Raw genomic sequence first — 18,860 nt, forward strand, 5'->3', positions numbered from 1 at the left:
ACGTTGGTACGATCATAACGAAACGACGAAGCAATCTGTATCTTATCGCGCTACATATGTATCTCTTATATCGCAATATCTGCTGATATCGCAATTTACATGATTTTGCGCACTACGTTCGACAACGGACAGTATTCGATTACACGATCATGCAAGATGAGACAATAGGCTGTAGTATTTGCCGGTACATTCTCTTTACAATCAAATTCTATTCGCACATCCACGGTGGCGCTTTTGACAGATTCGTTTTGTCGCGAGCAATCAATGACGACAAAAGGTCCTTCCGTTAGGAATGTATACACGCTGCAAAGCGTATCGAAGCTGTCGTATCCGTAATAAGCTTTACGAAAACGCGCGTACATATCGAAAAGGACGGCGTATCGATTTTTGCCAAAATCTAGATTCAAGTCATCGTACGGATAAAATTCCGAGTTTAGATAAAGTTTCACATTGGTCAAGTTACAGTCATCGAATACGCTAACATCTTGCGACATGATATTCTTGCGGCCGGTCTGCAGCGCAAAGATAACGTACCGCGGCTTCTCCAGCTGAGTCGCCGTTTTGACGGCCCACGAATGCTTGGTCGTGCTCTGCAACATTGGGTACTTGTACAGATCCCACGAACGGAAACTAACATTAAGATATCGTCCGCTTTCCAAAGCCCGTAGCATGGATAGCTTATTGACCTCGTTTAATGTGACGTGAGGCATTCTCCACTGTACTTTAAACAATTCAATTTCCGGCTCCGTCGCCGGATTTCCTACAATGCAATTGTTATCGCTACGCGCTCGTATCAAAATTAATTCGTGACAAGCGTTAACAACGACGCGTTTGTAATCCTCGCAAAAGCCTAGCAACATCTTGAGCGGTACGCAAAAGTTAAAGTATCCTTCAGGTATGCTCGATGTAACGTCCCATCCAGCATTCCGCAAGATTTGAGAATCGTTATACGATAGCGATACGTAGTTCTTGATGGTACTGGTTATTCCAACGTTTCTGTTGCGATCAATCTCCACACCGTTGAGCTCGTATCGAATTTCATCAAACATGAACGCCGCACAATTATTTGCAAGCGTTGCCTGAGACTCGTCATTCCTTCTCTTTATCATCAATCTTCCTTCAACGTAGAGAAAGCTTTCACACGGCAACGTGTATAAATCCTGCTGTTGTATAGGTATTCTTATCTCATCGTTATGTCCAAACGTTGTGTTGGCGTACGGATTGTACGTGTGTGTCTCAATCTTGACGACGCTGTCGTCAAAAATTGGGTCACCTCCAATGTTTAAGATATTAGCCATTTCGTACGACGAAACCTAATGATTTCAAAAATTCAACGTTCGACGCAGTGAGTTTCTTCTTTGGCGATCGAATTGTCTTCTTGTTTCTCGTCTGTTGCACCTGCTCAGCTTCGTTCAGTACGAGCATCTCACGTTACCGCTGTCGTCTTCGTGCATGCAGTCTAACGGTGATCTCTTCTCCGCGAAAATCAATCAATCGACCGTCCTGATCCACGACGCGAAGCGTCAAGTCCGAAATGCTCCGTACGATGATCGGAAGGTAAATGATTCGTGCCGGCGTTTCCGATATCTTATATCCTGGAGGCACACTCGGTGAAAACTCGTGTATCGTGTGCACGTACTTGTCGTTGCTGTACGCACCCGCGGTCACGTTGCACTCTATGCGAATGATGTTTACGTTGATGATATTTATAGGAACATTCGATTCGTACCATTGTCGCGGCTCCAGCACGCGATTCGCTGAAAATCCCAGCAGCGATCCAATGTTGTTCGGTTTTGTGAAATTCATCCGATAAGCACATTTGATCTCGCTCTTCATCGTATTGTTATTAGCCCGAATAATAATCAATGGGTGCGGTTCATCTTCGTTTGTCGAGACATTATTGGATGGGTCCCATAAAAGAGCGCGTTTCAGATACATGTCTATATCACGCAGTTCGTACGATCCTTCGGGAATGGTAATCTCCTTGTCGTCGTCGTCATAGTAGAATTTATTGTTCGACGAATTTACATTCGGTATCGTGTGATAGGTTTCAAAATCTGTTAGACCGAGCTCGTAATCGCCATCGCTCAAATCCACGGCGGGAAAGTAGCTTACCGCGAGGATGCTGCTCTTGCCGGTGAGCGTAAATGTCAGTGACATGTTTGAATGAATACTGAGATTAAACAGCGTAACGCCGGTCTTTAAATTGATTGTCAACCGACTGTAGAAAACGCAGACACAGTTGTCCGCAATTGCTCTGATCGTATCGCTGATAAGGCGTGCGATTGTACTCTATTACATTGTTCTCTAGATACTGCGCCAATTCTCTCGGTGGTCGAAGATTGCCAAAACTGTCGAAATATATGGCACGATCTCCTTTCTTCGCATACGCCACCCAGTGAGTACCCGGTCCATCAGTATTATCCAAATTCACGATACTGCTCTCGTTTTGACGTATGCCGCCGATCGGTAACGAGTCGCGCATGAAAACACCTCTAAAATATGGAATGCGCATACGTTTTGTTAATTGTTGCAGTTGCACATTGGTAGTTACACCCTTGGGAATTTTTAGCGCCCCTTCGACGTTTTTTTTTTCTCGAGACTCCCCGTCCGCGTTTGTACGGAGCGAGATAAAGTCCGTGACCTTCCATGGCGCGATTGTGAAGTTGTATCTCTTCCAGCTGACGTCGCGCGGCTTTGTTGTCATTCACGGCCTTTGCGACTCCTGCCGCTCCGCCGACCAACGAGCCGAGAACCCCTAATAACGGCAAAATCGGTAGGATACCGCCGCGTTTCGCAACCGGAAGTATTCGCTTGGTCTTCTTCTTTTTCTTCGTTTTCAAACCCATACCGAGTTTCGTTTTAGCCTTCATGGCCGCCCAGACGGCTGTAGCAGCAGCTCTCTCTCCGAGAGTCGAATCGTTCGCGATAACACGTTTTCGCGCTTCCGCGGCGAGTATATTGTCTGCCACGTGTCGTTCTGCGAGATTGCTGCTACGCGAGTAGGCTATGTCGTGCTCGCGACACGCCGCGTCCAATGGATTGATACCCCGATCACCTCTTGCCAATCGTGTTTCTAAGCGAGTTCCCGGTCCGCAAAATTGATAGCCGGGGATATGTAATTCGATCGGAAGCGCGTTTATCGCGCGATTCAACAGACCTCGACCTATCTTCGACGGCATTCGCCGCAGTTTTTTATCAGCGGCGGCGGACCGTCGATGTGCGTTTGCTGACACGGCAAATTATAATGTATTAAACAGCGTCGATATTGCTGAACCTCCGAATCTGTCTTGATATGTTCGGGCAGCTTATCCCACAAATAATCTATGTAATTATAAAACTGTCGCAGTAGAATGACCTTTGATATATACTTCAACTGCTCGGCGGTTAAATCGTAAATATCGCTGTTATCCGACACGAGCAAAAACATTTTAACGACTGAGCATATCAGCTCTACGCGTCTCTATAAATAGGCCAGCTTTCTCGATATTGTTATGCCGCGTTGCCGATTGGTGACGGCTTACGGCAAAACGTTTATTATTTTTGGGATCTCTTGACCTTACGAGTTGGGACTCGGTAGGCACAGGCGGGCAGATTAGGAAGCGGTCGGGTTCGCAGGTGAAACAAGGTGTAGGCGTCATTAAATGAACTTCACTTCGTTTTACTTTATATTGGAGCTATATTTCAGCGCTCCTGTTACACTCACTAACTTACACTTGTAGTTGCCTTTCACAATTATTATATCTCGCACGCGCTTTGTTATAATGTAGAACTTCGCGACACGGCTTACGGGAACGGTCACGGGCAGAGTCTCCGGTGTATTACTCTCCGTCGCGGCTTCTTCGACGGTCCCTTATATTGCTTTGAGTTATGCCCTATCGGCATTTTTCCGCCGGGTTCGACGGTCCCCCGAATGAGGTCGGTCAGTGACCGAGCGCATTCGCAATCTCGCTGTACTTCCGTGGTTCCGCGAATGTCAAAATGCGTTGTCGCACATTCTTATGCATATCGCAATAGTTCGATTGACGCGGAAGCTTGATGAACTTCCGCGTCCGCGTCAGCGTAAATTGAGGAGTCTTTCGAAAGACAATAAATTGTCTTTCGAAAGACTATTCTATAATTTTATTATAAATAATTTAATAATTACCCGTTGTAATTTTAGATTACAACATCCCTCCCCCGTTAAAAAGAAAAAACGAGGTTCGCGAGTTTTCGCTATATTCTTTAATTTATACTTTGTTGTATACCCATTTCTATATTTTTTCCTTATATATATTTTACATTTTATAATACCCGTGTACAATATTTTGGTATAATCGTTTACTATTCTATTAGAACCTAGTACTTACACTACGTTTTAAAATTGGTTTCGGAAATCCGTATGGTCGAAATGATCTTTCTTCGTCGTATAATGTAAGTGGTGATCGTGGGTTCTTTTTCTTTTTTATTAATACGTATATTACAGTGCTTACTATGGCTAATGTAATTATACCGCTCGCTGTCATTGGGTATATGAATTGTTTTCGGACGTAAAAATTTTGGTCGTCGTCCTCTAGGTCAGTATTCATTTTTTGTATTTGTGTTTTTAATTCTGTCAGTTCAGCTCGATGCTGAGTTAAATCGTCCGTTGTCTCGTTCCGTAATGTGATCGTTTCATGGTCATATGTAAGCGAAATATTTACTTCGGGTAAATATGTCTCTATATCTGTCTCGTATATTGTCTCTTCAGCTTGTACTGTCATATCGGTTGTCATTAGCTTACACTCCTTTTCCAGCGTAACTTGTGGAATCGGTATTTCAATTTCCTTGTCTGTAGTATTTATTATGCTTACAAAGCAAATATGATTCTCCGGTTTCACTAGGCAGTTTCCAATATAAACTCCTGGTTTCATCTCTCTTGCTTGTACGATACCTTCTTCATTTTTATCCGTAATTGCCTCTATTATAGTCTCGCTGCGAGGCTTTAGTGTGACCTTTCCATACGGGTGCAATTTGAAAGTTTCTTCCTTTATTTTTAATTGCATTTGCTCGTAATCGCAAGATGCGGCGTGTGTCCGTAGGAAATCTATTCCTAGGATTCCATCGTATTCTATGGCCATGTCTTCTCCTACCACATAAAATGCGTGTTTAATTTTTAATTTATTTGTTTCAATGGTCGCATACACTTTTCCGATTATGTGTATTTTGTGTCCCGTGATTCCGGTGAGAGCTATGCGATCTTCATAGACTGGGGCGTCATCTTTTAACGCGTTTAGCTTTATTAATGAAATTGTTGAACCAGAGTCATATAGCATATTCGATGCTCCGGGTTTTACCTCTCGTATGGGTAATCTTGTTAATAACAGTTCTGGCTTCGTACGGCCGTATGGCACACTTTCGATATGTGTAACCCGATATTCTGAGGCAGGTCGTGGTTGTTTTCCTCTCGCCTCCTCTTGTTCGTCTTCGCTGCTTGCAGAGTCAGCGTTCTTCCTTCGGTTCGGCACTTTCAATTGTTGTCTTTTTTCGTTTTCTCTAGATTTGTTGGTGTTGGGGGTGTAGCTTCGCCCTTTTAATGTCCAACACTCATCTCGATTGTGCCCCGATTTTTTGCAATAATTGCAATATTTCTGCAGTGCATTTACTTGTGCAGGTTTACTAGGTTTAGGTAATGCGTTTCCTTGGCTTCGGCATTCCCGTCCATAATGACCAGTTTTTCCGCATTTAAAACATTGTACGCTCTGATTTTGGGGCTGTCTCGTATATCCTGGCTTATTTTTGTATAGCGAGGCGCCCGTTTTTGTCGCGGTCGGCCCTATGAGCTTTTCTTCCGCGCTTGCTCCCGTTATGGCTTCTTGTAACGTCGCATATCGCTGCGAACGTACAAGTATTTTTAATTCGTCGCGCAATCCTATTTGAAAATTAATTAAAGCTTGTTTTTGTATCGTTTGTTGGATCGCGCGTTTAAACATACTGGAGTGATCTTCTCCTTCTATCATAGCGTCATATAGCTTCATGGCTAGTAGATCGACTCGTTGCCCAAAAGCATGTGCGCTTTTGTTCGGCTTTTGCTTGAGAGTATTAAACTCAATCTGCAAATGGGTAGTGCTCTGCTTGGCTTGATAGCAATCTTCTAATTGTTGCTTTAATTGAGCGAATGTTTGTATATCTCGCGTTTCAAAATCTTGCATCGCTTTTCCTTTTAATTTTGTATATAAAATCGCCTGTACTAATGATTCTTCGTCTGTAGGCTGTATATTATGTACCGCATATGTGCACGCGTTTATAAATTCTTGTAATTTCTGTCGCGACGTCCCATCAAACTCAGGGATCATGCTTCGTGCTTCTTTTAACGTTATAGCATTCGGTATGGAACTACGCCGATTTCTTATATCGTGTTCCGTCCGTCCGTAATTTTCGCTCGAATATCTTTCGTTTCCGGCTCCTACTTGGTCGCCGTTTCGTGCACTATTTTCTAGTGTTATTAACCGTTCTTGTAATTCGCGCGTTTCGTCACGCATTTCTATACGCGATTCCTCTTGCATTTTCTGCATTTCCCGTAATAAATTGTATATTTCTCTTACGTCGTGCGTTTCCGTAGATAGCGGTGCGTACTGTGCGTCAGATTGTGACTGTGCCATTTCGGTTTCCTTAACTTGCGCTTGTGGCTGGTTTGTGTGAGTGCGTTCTTCTAATAGGGGTTTTTCCGTTCGCGTCTTTTCGCCGTTTTCCCGATAGTATTCGCTAGGGTCAAATATATCGCTCTCGTAAGAGGTCAATGAAAATTCTCGTCGCAAGGATACTCTGCTAGGGGTTCGGCTAACGTATGGTCTGCTTCTACGCGGTTTTTCGTCCGTCCGGTCAATGGGGTCGGTTGAGAATAAACTCTCGTCAATCTCACCAAACGGAAACTCGCGCTCAGTAACAACGTTTTCCGGTAACTCGGTTTCGCTGTCCGAGTGTCGCGTTTCTAATGCTACACGAACGTTATCTAAAGTCGCTTGTGTTGTCGCGCGCGGACTATTTACCCGTGGTGAAAATTCGTTGATTAACCACGACGCATTGGCTATCGGCGTTCGGGGAGGACTATTTTCTCCCGACATTCACGCGTAGTACAATTTTAAATTTTCTCGACTTACATTAGAATTACGGCTCGCATGGTCGCTCGCAGGCTCCGTTGTTTGCGGCTGGCCCTGGCGTGAAGATGCTGGTTGTCGAACGCAGTTGCTGCTTCTCGTTGTTCGCTGCTTCTGCGTTGTCCGCTGCGTTGGCGTTGTCCGCTGCTTGGCGTCGTCCGCTGCTTTGGCGTTGTCCGCTGCTTTGCACTTGGCCTTGGGTGTTGGCCTTTTATTTTCTTTTCGCCCTTTGGTGTCCTTGAGGATGCCTTGATCGATCCCTTTTGGCTCAGTACCGTTGTGGATACCTTGGTCGCTCAGTACCTCGGTTATTTCAGCCGGTCGATCTGATTCTTGGTCAATCCACAGATGTTCCACTGTACTTATTTCCTTCCTGGTTAGTCGTATTCAGCGCTAACTGATAGACTTTATTTGCGTACCTTAGGCAGGCTTGCTGTTGTCTTTCCTAGTTGTCCTGGTGCTTTGGTCAATCCCACCGCTGCCACCAAATTATGTTATGCCGCGTTGCCGATTGGTGACGGCTTACGGCAAAACGTTTATTATTTTTGGGATCTCTTGACCTTACGAGTTGGGACTCGGTAGGCACAGGCGGGCAGATTAGGAAGCGGTCGGGTTCGCAGGTGAAACAAGGTGTAGGCGTCGTTAAATGAACTTCACTTTGTTTTACTTTATATTGGAGCTATATTTCAGCGCTCCTGTTACACTCACTAACTTACACTTGTAGTTGCCTTTCACAATTATTATATCTCGCACGCGCTTTGTTATAATGTAGAACTTCGCGACACGGCTTACGGGAACGGTCACGGGCAGAGTCTCCGGTGTATTACTCTCCGTCGCGGCTTCTTCGACGGTCCCTTATATTGCTTTGAGTTATGCCCTGTCGGCACTTTTCCGCCGGGTTCGACGGTCCCCCGAATGAGGTCGGTCAGTGACCGAGCGCATTCGCAATTTCGCTGTACTTCCGTGGTTCCGCAAATGTCAAAATGCGTTGTCGCACATTCTTATGCATATCGCAATAGTTCGATTGACGCGGAAGCTTGATGAACTTCCGCGTCCGCGTCAGCGTAAATTGAGGAGTCTTTCGAAAGACAATTTCCTCGAAGTCTTTCGAAAGACTATTCTATAATTTTATTATAAATAATTTAATAATTACCTGTTGTAATTTTAGATTACAACAATATTATTATTCATTCGTTGTGGAGGGGAGATAAAATGCGGTTCGTACGACAATCGCGGACGATCAAAATGACAAACTTTGACGATAGGATGCCATTAACAAAAGAGGTACGCAAACATGGAGGCATGCTACCAATTTCTATACGCGGTATCATCTGCGGTCCGTCGAATTGCGGCAAGACAAACGTCTTGATAAGCTTGCTGGAAAGTTCGCACGGTGTACGTTTCGAGAACGTGTACGTGTACTCGAAATCGTTGCAACAACCGAAATATCGATATTTGGAGAATATATTAACACCGATAGAAGAGATTGGTTACTTTACGTTCTCGAATAACAGTGACGTCATTCCGCCGAGCGAGGCGCTCCCGAATTCTATTTTTATCTTTGATGACGTGGCGTGCGACAAGCAGGATACGATAAGAGAATATTTTGCAATGGGCCGGCACGCGGACGTTGATTCCTTCTATCTTTGTCAGACGTATACGAAGATACCGAAGCATCTTATACGCGACAACGCGAATTTATTGATTCTGTTTAAACAGGATGGTACCAATCTGAAACACATATACAGCGATCACGTAAACACAGATATGTCTTACGAAGATTTCTGTAAATTGTGTCATACGTGTTGGCGACAAAAGTACGGATTCGTGGTGATAGACAAGGACAGCGCGATTTCGAATGGTCGATACAGAAAAGGATTTAACGACTTTGCGATACCAAAACGTGGTTAGTTGTTGTCGACGCGTTGATTGAGCAACGTTATCGCAACATGGACAGCAGCGAGGAGATTAGAGAGCGCGAAAGGATAGCAAATCAAATTGCGAAAACGAGCAATTCGATTCGGAAAAAATATCACGCCTTGAAAACTGGTAAAATGGAGGAAGATATCGCGTTGGAGAGACACTTTAAGCCTATCATCGAGCCTCTAAGGCAGATTGTCGAAAACACCGTAGCTGACAAAGAATCTGACGTGTCAAAGATTGAGAATGAAACGGCGTGGGAAGACGAAGAGCCGAAGCTCAAACGACAACGACCAAACGTCTCGTTTAACGACTCTGTAATGGCTTCAACTCCGGTTACGTTGAAACGATCGATAAATGTGCCATCTAATTTGAGCGAAATAACTAAAATTTTACAACCGCATAAATCGAAACGATCGAAAGTTGCTCCACCGAATGAACCGCCGATAACCTCTGCGTCTTCCGTACAACACACAGTGCTCGCAAACGAAGATGTTTTTGAAACCACTGATGACTCACTCGTGACGTCCGTTCAACAGCAGTTGCAAACATCTGAGGGTCGAGAAACATTGAGAGATCACTTGGGTCCATTGAGCCAAAAGTACATCGGGGCTGTTCTGAGCGGCGATCAAGAAAGCGGTATAGACATCGTGTACGGCGTTTATTTCAGTAACGATGGAATGATGCTCGGTAATAAGCGTTTTGACGTGGACAACGCGGACAACATAATTATCGACGACATACGATACGCAGGCACACGCGGTCTTTACGAGTTGATCTTTAAGAAAATTCCCAATGACGAGATCTACACGGAGGATGACATGCAAAAATACAAGAGCATTCTGTTGATGACGAATGCTCATAAACGCAATCACGATGCTCACGCTCAAATAAAGGGCAATGGGGGATACAAGTACAGAAATATAATCGCACCGTTGATTTCGGGTAAAATAGCTGGAAAAGGTATACCGCGTGCCATGACAGGTAACAAGTACAGAAATATAATTGCATCGCCGATTTCGGGTAAAAAAGGTATACCGCGCGCCATGACATTAAACGACAACAAGATCGACTATGTTCATTGGGACGACCCCAACGAGCTTGTAGATCGTCTCCGATTGCTCGAAGCTTCGCGCCTAGCGGGTCACAACGGTCACGATAACGACATCCTGTCGATTATCGAGGAACTTCGCGAAGCTGGACTTATTATAAATTAAACCGCGCGTCGACGAGTCATTCAATCAACATCAAAATGCCAATCAACAAGTTTGGTATATCGCTCGGAAGAGGCGGTGCGGAACCGTACTATCAATGGAGCGGATTAATCAGAAGTTACGTGCGCGATAACGCTCTTTGCGTGATCGCCACCGACTTTGACGCGAAATCGCGCAAGATTCGACGGATAGCGCCACCCGTAGATGATGGCGATGCCGCCAATAAACGCTACGTGCAGCAGAGCGTGCAAATTTTAAAAGATCGACAGGATGAAATGGAGAGAAAGATTGCAGTATTCCAGAATAACATGCAAATTACCCTAAACAAACTTCAAAAGATGATTCAAGATGTAATTGTGAATCATCGCGAATAGATAAGAACGTACATCTGATCTCTGCGTCAGTTGCGCGTCATCGTCATGGCTGGTAAGAAGCAATCAGTTGAAAAACGGCGGCTGGTGGAAAAATTACACGCTCCTGCGAGAAGAAATTTTTCGCGAAGACGCGTCATAGTGCGCGGATACGATGACCTGTGGCAGGCGGATGTGGTCGAGATGCGTCCCTACACGCGATTCAACAGAGGCCACCACTACATACTCACCATTATCGACGTGCTGAGCAAGCACGCATGGGCCGTACCTTTCAAGGCCAAGAGCGGAACCGAGGTTACTACGGCGATTGCAAAAATAATTCGAGACGGCGGAAGATGTCCGAAAAATCTGCAGACTGACAAGGGGAAAGAATTTTACAACGCAAACGTGCAGAAACTCTTGAAGAAACATAATATCAATCACTATTCGACCTATTCCGTAATGAAGGCATCGGTCGTCGAACGATTTAATCACACGCTCAAGAATTACATGTGGAAAATGTTTACGCGCAATGGAAATTACAAATGGATCGACTCGCTGTCAGGTCTCGTATCGGATTACAACGCGCGAAAGCATCGAACTATCGGCATGCGGCCCATCGATGTTACCCCCGCGATCGCCGACAAGCTCCTAACAACGGTGTACAGTCACGTAAAGATCGCTGCTCCCGCGCGATTCAAAGTGGGCAACTCGGTACGTGTGAGTAAATTCAAGACAATCTTCGAAAAAGGATACACGCCAAATTGGACCACGGAAGTATTTAGAATCGTCAAAGTGCAGAAAACTAATCCCGTGACGTATCTGTTGGAAGATTCCTGCGGAAAATCCGTCGCCGGTGGCTTCTATGAATACGAGTTACATCGCGTTGCTAATCCCGACGTGTATCTCGTTGAAAAAGTTTTGCGCAAAAGAGGGGATGAGGTTTATGTAAAGTGGTTAGGATTTGATAATTCACACAATTCATGGATACACAAGAATAATGTATTGTAAAATTTATTACAGTATAAAAATATACATATATACATATGAGTCATTTATTTTCCTAAATATCTAAATGTATTTACAATATATTTACAGCGGTATTAACAATATATTTACAATGGTATTTACAATTGTATTTTATAATGTCCCCATGGCAGCGTTTCGGTAGAACCGGGTATAATGTATCGCTTATCATCGTACGGACTTAGAGCTATTTTTGTTTCAGACACGGTGTATACCTCGTGTTTTTTGGATCTTATGCATACCTGCTGTCGCGTCATTTCAATTTCGTCGCGCAGACACCGCGTGTAATCGTCGAACGTTATCGACCTGGCTACGACGTTACTCTTAACACCTTTAACCTTTTTCGTATCTTTCTTACCGTCCACTCGCAAGGCGTACATCTTTGCTCTAAGCCCGACGAATTCGGTCATTATCGCACCGTTATTTTCGTCTTTCATTAAGCCCGGAACTTTTTTATTGACGAGTGGGATACCATACGCATTATCGATCGCGTAATCGCTAGTGTCAAATCTATAATGAATGTGACGCTTCATGATATCATACACATCGTCGCACTCAATGTCATAAATGAGACTGTCCGTATCAGTGTACATGACTTTACACTTGTCGCGATACAATGGTAACATGTACTCGTGATGAAATTCGTACAAACATGTCTTGGATATATCGAGGATGCACATACCCACGTAGATTGGTTTGTCGAACTTCACCTCGAGTTTTCGCATTTCTATTGCTACTAAATTCTCCGAAAAGACGCTTCGGCTATGAAAAGTTGGTTTTGCAATCATTGCCTCCGCGCCGTATCTACCCTCCCAATGAGTCACGAGGCGCACGTCAACGTGATTGCGCACATTCTCCATGGTTTTGCCAAACACTGCATTGTTCATCAATTTGTATAAATTTTTTTCGAAATCATTCTTGGCCAATGTCCTAAATTTCGTATTAAGTTCTATATAATCGCGAAGCCATGGAGATTTCAGTATACGGTGAATTTTTGATATACGGAGACCGTGACGAGTACACTGCTGCAGGTTGCGATAATGTATTACATAACGTTTCTTATCGTATAATGTTGCGAGGAGCTTGTCCTGCCGCTTGCCGGGTGGTTTATCGCGCGTCGGACAGAACGGTAGGTCAGTGTGCGCGTCGTGAAGATGTTGCGGATACTCCAAGTCGACTTCGAGTATGTAGCCTATCGAGGAATCCAACGCGACATCCATAACATTAAAATCGGTTACGTTGTCGACCCATTTAAAATCTGCGTATGGCAATGGTTGACACATTGCCCAGCCGTATAAGTTATTTACATCAAAATACATGAGGTACGACGACGGTTTCGATGGATCGTACGATTGCATGTACTTGTTGTTGGCCAGTGCGTATCTGTTTGAACATTGACTCAAACCGTCACGTATACCGCGTTCAATAAACATGACCATGTCAATGTCGGTGAGCAATTCGAAATTGATGTGTGTATGCTTCAACATAGCATCCCACGTAAAACCCGGTAGAGTATAATAAAACGCCGGATCGAGTCCATAACTCGCGACGCAACTATCGCGAAAATTTTCAAAGATGTCGGCCAACAGCAAGACATCGGTCTTGAGATATAAATCGCTGTAATCACCGAGCGTTCGAATGGAGAACCGCTGCCAGACGTTGACGGCGTGCGCGTAATCGCTCTCGGATACGGTGTCACCTGTCAATGAACTGTAAAACGAGTCGCGCGGTGGTAAACACAAGTCCTCCAATTTTTCGACGCAGTCAATGTACTCGTACGGAAATACGCCTTTTCGTGTCAGCAAATCAAAATTTTCTGCGGATAATTCACAAAATTCGCGTTGCAATATTTGCAGTTTATCCTTGCTGAGATAAGATGCCAATTTGTCGAGACTAGAGGTGAGAAACTTGTACGAATCGATAAATCGCAATTTGACGCACGTTTTCTTATCTTTATCTTCGGTGCTTTGAACGTTTTTTGTAAACGAAATATATTTTTCTTTTGTGATCGGGAGTAAATCTACATGTCCTTCGTACGCTGTTGCTATTTCAGTTATAATAAAATGTGCATCGTATCCCGATAAATTATGAAACACTACGGGAATGCAATGCGAATCTTTATAATTTAAGTTACAATTCGAATGCGCGGGACCTCTGTATCGACCGATCAGGTGACAATGATCGCGTACTCGCACGTCGTCTGGCTCGAACGGTTCTTCGCACATGCGACAGTGCGTTGCACTGTTAAACTTTTCCCACTCGTCTCGCGTAAAATCCACCATGGGTACATTAGTGGACAAAATAGTCTTTACGTCGTGAGCTAAACGTCTTAGCTCCTCGGCGAACCACGCGATGCAATCCTTATCGCGACGAAACCGATACATAGATAACGACTCGTCGTACGAGCAACGCACGTAGTACCCTATGCTAAACACGCGATGATGTTGATATGTGTACCTGGACGTTTCCGGATCCGCTTCCATCTTCTCCAGGGTACACTCCAGGTCGGCGTATACGACAAACGGAACTCGTTCCTTCCTGTTGTGATTTTTAAATGCCAACCACTTGTCGTTATCGCTCGGTAACTTGATCGCGCAGTCATTCATCTCCTGACAGTCGACGGTGTGGGCAGCCAATTTCTCGTTGGAGCTGAAGTAGTGCAAACATCTGCAAAAAATAAACGCAAATATTATAAATATTTTTTATACACAAAATATTCTATATATTATTTAAAAAAACTATAGTTCGGTACTTACCAATCGCAAAAGTATTTCCTGTGCTCTTTTTTACTGATTTGCGAGCTCACGAGGCGGGACAGGTTCTTGATCCACGCAAAATGTCCCACGTTGTCGTTATGCACGTACAGCAGATTTACGTGTCTGTCCATCTTTCGATCAGTAACACGTATTGGTAGGATTGCAAGTTTCTTGTTTTTTTTCTCGATGCTGTACACGTTGATAGAGATGTTGTTGTGATTTTCAAACCGTTTAATTTGATTCAACGTCATTGGAAACTCAATGTCCGTAAGATTTAGCACCGATGTGTAATGAGGGTACGACGATTTCCGATCTGTATGTCTCTTGGCTGGATACAGAGCAGCCGTCACTGACCATGCGAAACATGCATTGTCCATTGATCGCACGTTTATCACCGCATTCTTCTTTTTAATTTCTTGCGGTATTTCCACAAAACGCCCCGCGTGCAATGGATTATATTTGTTCACGTTTACCATTAAATTGAGTATACGCGACAACGCCCATCCGCTATCACGTTCCTGGAATTCCTCCAGCTTTGCTAAGGTAGGCTCGATGACGTGTTGCTTGTACCACTCGTGCAGATTGGACTCACGAAAGATTTCATAGTTTCTCGTTGCGATACTTTTATTCGCGCGTTTGTCCCCCGCAACAAATTCACCATTAAACACTGTGTTAATTTTTACATTGTCATGTCGTTGCATGACGTTCTGCACATGATCGAGTACAATTTCTCCCGCATCTTTGAAAAATTGACGAGGGTCGATGTGTTTGGAATTTATCACCGCAACAGTCAATATACGGCTTTCAAAAGCCGTATCTATCTCGCGCCATCTGAGTCCTGTTATCGCACTCGCACTGTATCCCGCACCCACATGCACGAAACGTTGACGTACCGAGTCTTTCAGACCTTCGAGTCTTGCGATACATGCGACCAATGACTGTTTGAGACCGATCGATAATCGCGGTCGTTTAATTCGGCTTTGTTCTTCCAATGATTCGATAAACTCGTCACATCGTTGTTCCCACGCGGCAAAGTCTTCCCTCGAATTTAACAGGGTGGATTGCTCCAACAACTCTTGCTCCATGTTATTGCACGATTCTCTTGCTAACGCCATTTGTTGCACTCGCGACTTCCAGTTCTCGACTATTGAGCGTATTCTCTAGATTCGTCATTTTATATTCTACTAATGATGCATCGTTTGCTTATCGTATCTAATTTCATCTCAGCAGCCGTACATCGGCGCTATTTGCAAAATTTGCAGTTTTGCACGTGTTCGATGAAATCATCGCGAGACATGTCGCGACATGTTCTTCAAAACAATAACGCTCCATTGAATTATGCGAAATTGCAAATTTTGCAGTTTTGCACGTGTTCGATGAAATCATCGCGAGACACGTATGCTCTTGAAAAGAAATCATATTTGATGCCCGATGAGGTGATCTCATCACGAATGTTCTTGACAAAGATATTACATTTAACGTATATGTGGATTGTGGTGGCGGTCACCATGCAGCAGCCGTGCATTGGCGCTATTTTTGCAAGATTTGCAGTTTTGGGTATGTATAAATGGTCTACGAGGATTCTAGAGCGCAGTCGAGAGTTCGATACGGTTCGAGTAAGTTGCAATAAACAGCCTCCAGATACGATGAACACTCACGGTGCGAACTACTACGTTCCGATTCAGGACGAAACGTGCGAGAAACAGCACAATGAGTATGTACCGCTAATTTTCATATATACTTGTGCAAAAAAACTTTTATAAACATATAATTGTATTTTTTTCAGTTTTGATAAACCCCGCTACACGCCACGTATTTTGGGAAGAAGATTTGCCTTGACATCAACAGCGTATAAATTTTTGGATGTTGGAATCAACGCGGGACCTATGTCCTCTGTGGATATACTTATTGGCGATAACCGAGGCAATCGGATAATTCTGCCACATGCAACGTGGGTGACATTCATCGAAAAACATGCAGATATACAGCGACTCGTGCAGTCAACGGCACCATCATCGCTAACGTTTCGTGATCTGGAGCTTGTTAAAATACGTGACGCAGATATTGTAAAATTGACGTCATGTGGCACCAGCTTGTACATAAAACCGTCAACAGTACTCTTTCTGTTTGAACTAGAACATTGCGTCGAGAACGTGTATTTTCAACTATGTCAAAATGTTCACGGCGTAAGTGAAAAATTCAAACAGTTTGTAACAACTTTACGTCAAAATTGTATCACCGATAAATGTATCGCTGTTACAATCTTGCGTAAAATTTATGATGAAAATTCGATTATTGATTGCGAACTGTTGGCCTACGCTTTAGATACTATTGTGTATAATGCGCTACATGACAAATAAATGTATATAATATGGTTAAAAAGTTTTTCCTTTTCATTTACCATTCATCCCATTTCCTGTCATAAAGCTGTCTTCGTTTATTGTTTACTTAAATGTAATATTAAAAATTAAATATTGCGAAGATCTGAACGATTAAATATCGTTGGCGAAGAAAAGATACACAATCGCGAGCGAGAACGCGCGAGGGAAAGAGACCGCGCGAACGAGAAGACTCGCGCAAATGGGGGGGGAACACCGCGCGAACGAGAAGACGAATGGGGGGACGGGAACATGGTATAAAGAAAAGAGGTATGCTCTTACGCATCATTCTATTAGCCAATCAGCGATCTGGAACAGGTAGCCTTCATATTGCTTTCTCAGCCAATGAGAATAGACCGCGTTTTTAAAAGATCAGTAAATTAATAAGTTTGAGATTATGGCTGTGTTCCAAAATTGACTGCCAGTGCTAAAAACTTATAGCGCACGTAACGGAAATTATAGATTTTCAGCGCTGGCAGTAATTTTGGAGAACACAGTTTTATACTTAATAATTTTCTATGCATAAACAAGCATAAAATATTAAGCTACAATAAAATTGAAAACTATTTTTCTAATCAAATATATTAATAAAAAAATAAAACAATGATGGTAAACAAATAAATTATTAATAAGTATATACACATAGTATTAAAATATAAAAAAATTAAATAAAATAAAAAATATGTATTTTTGAATTTTTTAAAACAAAACAAAAAAATAAATTATGTAGTAAAAATATATTAAAATTTTTTTGTAATAGTACAAATAGGCAAATAAAAAGACGGTATAATGATTTCAAATATGTAAATAATTTATTTTTAAAAACTACTTAAAAAATTTTGTAATTTTTTTTGTTCGATGCTTATTAGTAACGTCAGATTTTAGTTTTTTATTTATTTCTCTTAATCTAATATAAGTCCTTGTTCGAACAAGACATTGAATAACTTCTTCAGGAATATAAAACTTGTTTTTAATTTTTTCTTGAACAAGTTTTGTGACGCTCTTGAAAATCCAGTCTTCTTTTGACAAGAAAGATCCATGAAATTCTTGAAAGATTTTGTTCATCTTATTTGCGGTATAAATGAGAGCGTCACTTGGGTACATCAAATTTCCTTCCAACAAAAATTAAATCCAATCAGGTGAATTATGATGTACTCCTAATTGACGCGTTGGTACACCTAAATGGGGATACTTTTTTCGAAATCTGTGAGCTGCATATCCAGCTATATAATTAAGAGCTTCACCTTCGATTATTTCTTGAACGACAGTTCTTTCATCGGTGGGAATATCATCTACAGAAACGGAATGTAACATGATTTATACAAGAATAATTAATACGTTCGCAAAATAGCCATGTATCCATGGTGTAAACTTCTCCTTACACCATGGATGCACCGGTGAAATATTCCCTTTTGCATCTATATCATGTATGGGATAATGACCGTCCTTTTCGGTAGCATCAATATTCGGTAGCATCAATATTTTTAACATTGTAAATAAAAATACCTCTATCAGAATCAGAATCATAGAAATCTGCTGAAACCAAATGTTGATCCTGCAGATCTTTGAAAAGATTATCGTCTTCTTCATTGACATTACCATTTTCGGGATTTTCTAAAGCTATTTGCTTTATAGGATTGTTTAGATCACTAAAATCAACCAACGTCACGTCACAATCTGGTTGAGTGTTACAAGATTCAGACAAAATATCAGCTGAATGTTTTCCGAGTATATACCAACGTAGCCTATAGCGTAGATTTAAGGCAGATGGCTGGTCATTTGTAGCTCCCATTCCTCGAAGGAATGAAAATAAGTTTTCTAGACAATCTTGGTTTAATTTGTTTGTCAAAATAAACTTTACTTTAAAATCATTAGAATAAGTTTCTTGTAAATATGGTAACAATTGTTCAAGCGATGTGTTACTCAGTATTATTCCTTTCTGAAATGGCAGTAAAGTATTATGCCTTTGTACTTTCATTTTACGCATTAAATTCGTAACATTACGTAAAAGTTCATTTTGTTCCTCTAAATTGCATCCGTAAGGTGTTTCACTAGGTTTTCCTTTACTACAGAATTTGCTGTTAAGAAGGTCGAACCAATC

The 18,860-nt window shown here is 42.5% G+C and overlaps 5 protein-coding genes across 6 annotated transcripts; 2 read left to right on the forward strand and 3 right to left on the reverse strand.

The window, feature by feature from the left end:
• Nucleotides 1-286: 286 nt before the first annotated feature.
• Nucleotides 287-1,298, reverse strand: LOC143895193 (uncharacterized). Its single transcript, XM_077402159.1, has 2 exons — nt 392-1,298; nt 287-303 (listed from the first exon to the last, which is right to left on the reverse strand). Exons 1-2 carry the CDS (start codon nt 1,296-1,298, stop codon nt 287-289), a joined length of 924 nt encoding a protein of 307 aa, XP_077258285.1.
• Nucleotides 1,299-9,061: 7,763 nt separating this feature from the next.
• On the forward strand, nt 9,062-10,252 carry LOC143895013 (uncharacterized). Its single transcript, XM_077401765.1, has one exon. The coding sequence runs from the start codon at nt 9,065-9,067 to the stop codon at nt 10,250-10,252; it is 1,188 nt and encodes a 395-aa protein (XP_077257891.1). The 5' UTR covers nt 9,062-9,064.
• Nucleotides 10,253-11,657: 1,405 nt separating this feature from the next.
• Nucleotides 11,658-14,233, reverse strand: LOC143895012 (uncharacterized). Its single transcript, XM_077401764.1, has one exon. It carries the CDS (start codon nt 14,229-14,231, stop codon nt 11,727-11,729), a length of 2,505 nt encoding a protein of 834 aa, XP_077257890.1. The 5' UTR covers nt 14,232-14,233; the 3' UTR covers nt 11,658-11,726.
• On the forward strand, nt 12,815-17,379 carry LOC143895015 (uncharacterized). 2 transcript variants are annotated; one of them, XM_077401767.1, is made up of 3 exons: nt 12,815-12,947; nt 15,933-16,095; nt 16,168-17,379. In XM_077401767.1, the coding sequence occupies exons 2-3, from the start codon at nt 15,941-15,943 to the stop codon at nt 16,739-16,741; spliced, it is 729 nt and encodes a 242-aa protein (XP_077257893.1). In that variant the 5' UTR covers nt 12,815-12,947; nt 15,933-15,940; the 3' UTR covers nt 16,742-17,379. The 2 variants fall into 2 exon arrangements, with proteins under 2 accessions (XP_077257893.1, XP_077257894.1); XM_077401768.1 differs by lacking the exon at nt 12,815-12,947 and having other exon boundaries at nt 16,022-16,095.
• LOC143895014 (uncharacterized) lies at nt 14,361-15,511 on the reverse strand. The gene has a single exon (XM_077401766.1). It carries the CDS (start codon nt 15,494-15,496, stop codon nt 14,378-14,380), a length of 1,119 nt encoding a protein of 372 aa, XP_077257892.1. The 5' UTR covers nt 15,497-15,511; the 3' UTR covers nt 14,361-14,377.
• Nucleotides 17,380-18,860: the final 1,481 nt, after the last annotated feature.

The sequence above is a fragment of the Temnothorax americanus genome, unplaced genomic scaffold, assembly GCF_048541705.1.
Source record: "Temnothorax americanus isolate GAGA-0224 unplaced genomic scaffold, ASM4854170v1 Scaffold15, whole genome shotgun sequence".
In the NCBI taxonomy this organism is placed as follows: domain Eukaryota; kingdom Metazoa; phylum Arthropoda; class Insecta; order Hymenoptera; family Formicidae; genus Temnothorax; species Temnothorax americanus.

What these genes read in the sequence shown, in the direction of transcription:
- LOC143895013 (XM_077401765.1), top strand. Translation starts at nt 9,065, where the DNA reads ATGGACAGCAGCGAGGAGATTAGAGAGCGCGAAAGGATAGCAAATCAA.
- LOC143895193 (XM_077402159.1), bottom strand. Translation starts at nt 1,298, where the DNA reads ATGGCTAATATCTTAAACATTGGAGGTGACCCAATTTTTGACGACAGC.
- LOC143895012 (XM_077401764.1), bottom strand. Translation starts at nt 14,231, where the DNA reads ATGAATGACTGCGCGATCAAGTTACCGAGCGATAACGACAAGTGGTTG.
- LOC143895015 (XM_077401767.1), top strand. Translation starts at nt 15,941, where the DNA reads ATGTATAAATGGTCTACGAGGATTCTAGAGCGCAGTCGAGAGTTCGAT. An exon ending in TGCGAGAAACAGCACAATGA is followed by an intron (nt 16,096 to 16,167) that starts GTATGTACCGCT and finishes TATTTTTTTCAG; the next exon opens with TTTTGATAAACCCCGCTACA.
- LOC143895014 (XM_077401766.1), bottom strand. Translation starts at nt 15,496, where the DNA reads ATGGCGTTAGCAAGAGAATCGTGCAATAACATGGAGCAAGAGTTGTTG.